The sequence below is a fragment of the Lolium rigidum genome, chromosome 4 (assembly GCF_022539505.1).
Source record: "Lolium rigidum isolate FL_2022 chromosome 4, APGP_CSIRO_Lrig_0.1, whole genome shotgun sequence".
Classification (NCBI taxonomy): domain Eukaryota; kingdom Viridiplantae; phylum Streptophyta; class Magnoliopsida; order Poales; family Poaceae; genus Lolium; species Lolium rigidum.
The window spans coordinates 216,841,636-216,848,263 of record NC_061511.1 but is presented as its reverse complement, the minus strand read 5'-3'; the positions used below and the strand labels follow the sequence as shown (position 1 = coordinate 216,848,263).

The 6,628-nt window shown below is 48.4% G+C and overlaps 1 protein-coding gene across 1 annotated transcript; it reads left to right on the top strand.

Annotated features, from left to right (window-relative positions):
* The first annotated feature begins 447 nt into the window (after nucleotides 1-447).
* Nucleotides 448-1,155, top strand: LOC124705932 (pathogenesis-related protein STH-21-like). The gene has a single exon (XM_047237613.1). The coding sequence runs from the start codon at nucleotides 510-512 to the stop codon at nucleotides 1,005-1,007; it is 498 nt and encodes a 165-aa protein (XP_047093569.1). The 5' UTR covers nucleotides 448-509; the 3' UTR covers nucleotides 1,008-1,155.
* Nucleotides 1,156-6,628: the final 5,473 nt, after the last annotated feature.

Below are 6,628 nucleotides of genomic sequence, written 5' to 3'. Positions count from 1 at the left end.
AAGCCCTATTTTCTACTAGTGTGTAATTGTTATATTTACAATATTAATATATTTTCTTAATTTAAAAATTAAAACCTAAAAAGTGTGAGTACAAAATTTTAGGATGCAAATAAAGCTCACCTGACTGAAAATTAGAGTAATTCTTAGTCAGCTGATCTCGTCGGCTACATGCACGTACGTGCTGGCTATAGGTGCCATCAAAAATCGCTAGTCAGGTGACGAGAAGTATAGTCAACAAAACAAGTCGCTAGTCAGCACACATGGGAGAAGATTGAACAGCTTCAGCCGGAAATGCTAGAAGTCTAGAACCCGGAATGTTCAACCACACACACACACATGTTAGACCAGGCTTCACATGTTAAGGATTGGCTTCATCCGTCCTCTTGCACCTATAAATAAATGTACATAATCCCTTCTTTGAAAAACACACACACTCATCAGCCATCACAAGTCTGCAAGAACTTGCCAACATCGATTAGTGACTTAGTGTCCACTGACGAACCGACAAGATGGTGGCTGGCTGCGTGATCACCGAGGATTGTGCCCTGGCGGTGTCCGCAGACCGGATGTGGAAGGTGTCCTGTTCCGGTGATGCCTTGGTTAAGACCTGTGCGGGCATCTTCGACTCCGTGGACGTGGAGGGCGACGGCGGCCCCGGCAGCATCACCACCCTGAAGCTCAGCGCAGCGGCAGCGGCGGCGCCAGGTGCAGGCGGCAGCGTGGTCAGGAGCCGCGTGTTGGTGCGCGACGACGCGACACTGGTGCTAAGGAATGAGGTACTGGAGGGCAGCAAGGTGAGGGGCCAGCTCAAGTCACAGGTGACCGAGGTGAAGTTCGAGCCGGCCGGGGAAAGCGCATGCGTGGCCAAGTTCAAGGTGGAGTATGAGAGGCTCGACGGTGGCGGGGCGCTGAGCGCGGAGGAACAGGCGGAGCTCGTCGGGGGCTACCTGGCCCTGATGAAGATTATCGAGACCTACCTCGTTGCCAACCCTGCCGAGTACGCCTGATTCATCCAAGAAGAGAAAGATGACCGTGATTCCTCGGTGGTTGGTGCTTACTTCTTTACTGGTGGAGCCTAGGAGAAGAATAAAGACGTGATCATGAGTGTATGTGAAGTTTGTGTGCGTGTTTAATCCTCGTTGTATGTTTGTGTTTTATTTTGCTTCAAGATATACTACGGAAGTACTTTCACAAAAAAAAATACTACGGAAGTATATGCATATGGTTTGGTTTTGTGGTGAATGTATCATAGATTACATGTATGATGTGTGGTGTCAATGGACTTCAAATATTTTGTGGGTGGTCTGGTAAGTCAAGAACAAGAATTCATTTATGTGAGGAGGGTGTGCAAGTAAGCCGCTGGATCTTCAAAGTTAAGTGCACATGCTGATGGTCCTGAAAGTCGAATAGAAATGTCGGCTGCGTGATCACATGCCACGGCCCCCTCTCATATAAAAAGAATACAAGTACCGTACAAGTATGTTTACACGCATGGAAAACGTATTCCGCTAGGAGCCTTGGAGTGTACTCCAAGATAACAGGTGGAACCCGTGCCCTTCTCTAACAGTCTGATCTATGGAGAGCATCCACGTGAAGACTAGATCGAAACACTTGGAACAGTAACACTGGCAATCATTTGGTGAAGATATTAACATATTGCGAAGAAAATGGCACATGTAACACATGAACAGCACCAAGAGACACATTCTCCCGAACAAAGTGTATGTCAAGCTCGATATGCTTTGTGCGCCGATGAACAGGATTGGCGGAGAGTTATACCGCACTCACATTATCGCAGTAGACAATTGAGACGGTCTCTATTGGACATTGAAGCTCATACATAATCTGACGAACCCAGCAAGACTCTACCACGGCTGTAGCAACAACTCGATATTCTGCCTCAGCACTATAACGAGAAACCGTCGTTTGGCAACGTGAAGACCAACTAATCAGGTTATCTCCAAGATACATGCAAAACCCTGACGTAGAGTGTCTAGTATCTGGGCAGCCTGTCCAGTTAGTATCCGAGTAGGCAATAAGAGAATGAGAGGTTGATTTGTGAAGTATGAGTCCATGAGAGAGAGTACCCTTAAGGTAACGAAGTATGTGTTTAACGAGATAAAAATGAGGCTCACAGGGATCATGCATATGTAGGCAAACTTGTTGGACGGCATATGAGATATCAGGACGAGTGAGAGTGCATATTGGAGTGCCCCGCGCGAGGCTACGATAGACCGACAGATCAGAAACTGGTTGCCCAGCGGTGGAGGAACGTTTGGATTTGGTGTCGATGCGAGTAGTGACATGATGATAGTCTCGCATACCAGCTCTAGAGAGAATGTCAAGAATATACTGGTTTTGAGAAAGGTGAATACTGGTGGATGTACATGTAACATGGATGCCAAGAAAATGATGAAGGGGTCCAAGATCTTTCATGGCGAATTCATGACTGAGAGAGGCATTGATGTTGGCTAGGAAGGCTATGGAGCAAGCCGTAAGAATGATGTCGGAGACATAGAGGAGAACATAGGCGAGTGTCCGAGCCATGACGTAGAGTAAAGAGAAAAGCATCTGACTTAGATTCAAAAAGGCTATGGTAAGATTAAGAGGAAAATGTCTGGAACCAAGCCCGAGGGGATTGTTTAAGACCATAGAGAGACCTAAGAAGCCTACATACATGGTTAGGAGTCTGGGGGTTGATGAAACCTGAAGGTTGTTGACTGTAGACAACCTCATCCAGATGACCATGAAAGAGCAAGGGAGAGGACAATGCGAATAGTGGTAGGTTTAACCATAGGACTGAAAGTTTCATCCAAATCAACACCGGGCTATTGAGAGAAACCTCGAACAACCCATCTAGCTTTGTGACAGGCAAGAGTGGCGTCTGCATTGTATTTGTGACGGAAGGTCCGCTTTCCGCTCACTATGTTAGCACCAGGAGGAGGAGGGACTAAGGTCCAGGTTTGATTTAGAGTGAGAGCATCGAAGTCTTCTTCCATGGCATGACGCCGGTTGGGATCACATAAGGCTGTGAGATAGTTGGTTGGTAAGGGAGAGGACACAGTGGCTTGAAGGTTGAGTTTGTCAATGGGAGGTGAAAGATGACCAGTGGTGCTGCGAGTACGATGAATAATAGGTGGTGGGGATTTGGAAGTAGGTTGAGAGAGTACAGGTGGTCGCCGTGTGTAAACATGTGCGAAATGAGGACGCAATGCTGAAGCGGAAGGAGAAGGGGTCGCGGCAGCTCATGCTGTCGAAGGCTCTGCCGGGGCACGCGATGCAGGCGAAGACTCGGCCGAGGAAGAGGATACTGGTGATTTGTCTGCCGCAGCAGGGGATGCTATCGGGCGTGTGGAGGAAGTTGAAAACAGAGAAAATTATATGGGATCAAATAGGTCGGGTGGAGAGGGTGGCGATGTAGGCGAGGGGGATTGTGGTGCATAAGGAAAGGTATGATCATCGAAACTAACATGCTGATAAATAATAATACTGCAAGTGTGAAGGTCGAGACACTAGTATCCTTTGTGCCGAGAGGGATATCCTAGGAAGACACATTTGGCCGAGCGAGGAGACAATTTATTGGGTGCAGTTGAGGTGAGGTTTGGGTAACATAGGCAGTCAAAAATACGAAGGGTATTGTATGGTGGGGTTAGGCCGAAGAGGAGCTCATAGGGAGTGGTGAGTGTTTTGGCATTAGTTGGATGTATATTGATGAGAAAATTGGTGGTGTGTAGAGCTTCGCCCATAGGGATGGAGGCATGGTGGCTTGAAAACATAGTGTGCGGATGACATTGTTAATGGTGTGGATGGCTTGTTCGGCTTTTCCATTTTGTTGAGAGGTAGGGGGACATGAGAAATGAAAGAGTGTGTCATGTTGGGTGAAGGAGTGGACTTGCTTATTATAAAATTCACGGCCATCATCACATTGGATAGCAAGGATGGGGAGGTTGAATTGGATGCTGGTATGGTCATGAAAGGCAGTGAAAGTAGCAAAAAACATTAGATTTATCGCTAAGTGGAAAGGTCCAAAAATAATGTGCATAATCATTGATAATAATAAGATAATAGCCAAAACCATAAGTGCTAGTAATAGGACATTTCCACAAATCACAATGTAAGAATTGAAAAGGTTTAACACTAATAGACTACGACGGATAAAAGGGCAACCTAGTGAGGCGTCCTAACTGACAAGCATGACACAAAGACGACGACGCTTTATTGGGTGGAATTTTATGGTGTTGGTGGAGACGCTTCATGGTGTGATGGTCGGGGTGTACAAGACGGCGATGCTAAAGCTCGGATGAAGTGGTGGCAAGGAGGGCTTGGGATTCTGGTGGTCGACATAGGGAGTAGAGAGGTCCGGAGCTATTCCATCGAAGAATCACGGTCTTCGAAAGAAGATCCCTCAAAGAGAAACCAAAAGGGTCAAATTCAATGGAACAAAGGTTTTTGATGGTGAATTTGCGAACAGTAATTAGGTTTTTCATGATATAAGGAACAACAATAATATTGCGAAGATAAAAATGTTTAGGGTGAAGGGTAATGTGTCAGAGCCAATGTGAGTGACAGGGAGAGAAGCATCATTACCAATGATAATGTTATGAGAAGAAGAGGGGCGGAGACAGGAGAGTATTACCATGATCGGATTCCATATGGGACGAGGCGCCTGAATCTGTTACCCACTCTTGATTGCCGAGGAACCGCATGTTACGAAGAGCAGATAGCGAGCCGGGTCGAGCTGCTAGAGCTACTATTGTTGCTGATGCGGCTAGTGAGGGACCATCATGTTGTTGGTGCTTGAGTTGCTTGGTATCCTATGGCATTGTATGCCCGAGTACGGTGACGATCGATCGAGGACCCGGGACGCCGGCGGTGGGGGCCTGCCGGCGTGGTTGCAAAGGAGAAGGCGGGGACGGATGTTGTTGCTCGAGCGGGAGTGGGGAGGCCTGTCCAAGGATTGAACATCCACGGATTGTTGTCGCGGCCTCGGCCACGACCACCTCCTCGTCCGCGGCGACCTCCGCTCCCCCCACCACGCTCAAAGTTATTGTAGGAGCCTAGCTGGTAGGGTGTAGGAGGGCAAGAGTCGATGCTGCCGGTGCCATGTCCAGCTGAAGAAGCGCGCTCACCCCCGGCGTGCGGTATAATGTTGCCACCATGGGGGGATGCTTGTTCGCTGCAGGCCTAGAGCGCGGATGGAGCGGCGTTCTTCGCGTCGATTTTCTTATGTGCCTCCTCAAGGAATAGGGCCCGGCAGGTCCGCAAAAATGTGGGAAATGACAATTGAATGGGGAGGAACGAGCGGAGCTGAGCGAACTGTTCGTTGAGGTCGGAAAGCACCGTGAGGATGAGGGTCTCGTCCGACACCGTTCTCACCCAAGTCACCGAGGGCATCAACGAGGGACTTGAGCTTGTCGTAGTAGTCGTGGACGGTCATGTCTCCTTGGGGCATTTTGCGGAACTTCACGTCGAGGGCGATGGCGCGGCTCTTTTTGTTGTCGTGGAAGAGATTGTCGATGGAGTCCCAAATCTGCCATGTCGTAGAGCCGGGAGCCATGATGATGCCGAATATCTCGGTGGAGATCGAGTCATAGATCCGGGAGAGCACGGTGTAGTCATCGCGCGCCCGGTCGGAGTTGGGCGCTATGTTGGAGGGGTGGCGTCGCCGATGACATGGGAAGTGAGGCCATAGAGGCCTAGGGCCGACGAGGAACAGCTCACGCCACTTGTCTGTAGATAGGGTCCTAGGGATCGAGGGTTAGAGGGATGTGAGTTTTGATGGAGGCAACGAAGGTGGAGGGGCGGGTTGGGGTTTGTAGGAGCATAGCTCTCGACGTCCTTGCCCATCTCGGCGGCACAACGGGTGAGTTCATCTTGGCGAGACCGGAGGAGGCTTTCACGTTACTTCGATCAACTCCTGCTCGAGCTTCTTGAGATCATCGGGAGTCATGGCTAGGGACGTCTAGGGTTTGTGGCGGCTAGAGGAGAGGGAGGGAGGGTTTTAGGGTTTGGAGAGGGGTAAGATCGGCTAGCCCTTGATGCCATGAAAGTCGAATAGAAACTTGGGTTGCATGATCACACGCCACGCCCCCTCTCATATATTTATATACCAACAGAATACAAGTACAACTATATTTACACATATGAAGAACCTCGTATTCAACTTGGAGCCTTAGAGTGTATAATCCAAGATGACGGGTGGAACCCGTGCCCTTCTCTAACGAGGTTCCGTTGAAAGGTTTAAGGCCACGCTGAGGCGAAGATCAATCTTTTTCCTTTTTATTTGTCATGCAGCTTGCAATTGCCCTTCTTCATTCCTCCTCTACTCGCATATGTTTTTCATTCGTCCATTCATTCAAGGAGATGAGATCCATTTGCTTGCACTCTTGAAACTCTTCCCCTCATGTTGATCTTAAAGGTTTACATATTTGACTGGGATTTTAAGTTCAAAAAAAACTTAGAGAATATTTCTCCCAAACATTTAGATAGAATGAATTGTCGCTGCAAGATTTCTTTCTTCCAAACAGGTTGGAAAGAAGTCAGCTAAGCCGGCAAAGAGACTAGAGGATCTTCATTACGAAAACCTCTTTTTACACTTAACGGTACCTACCGGAGTGACGTCGGCAAT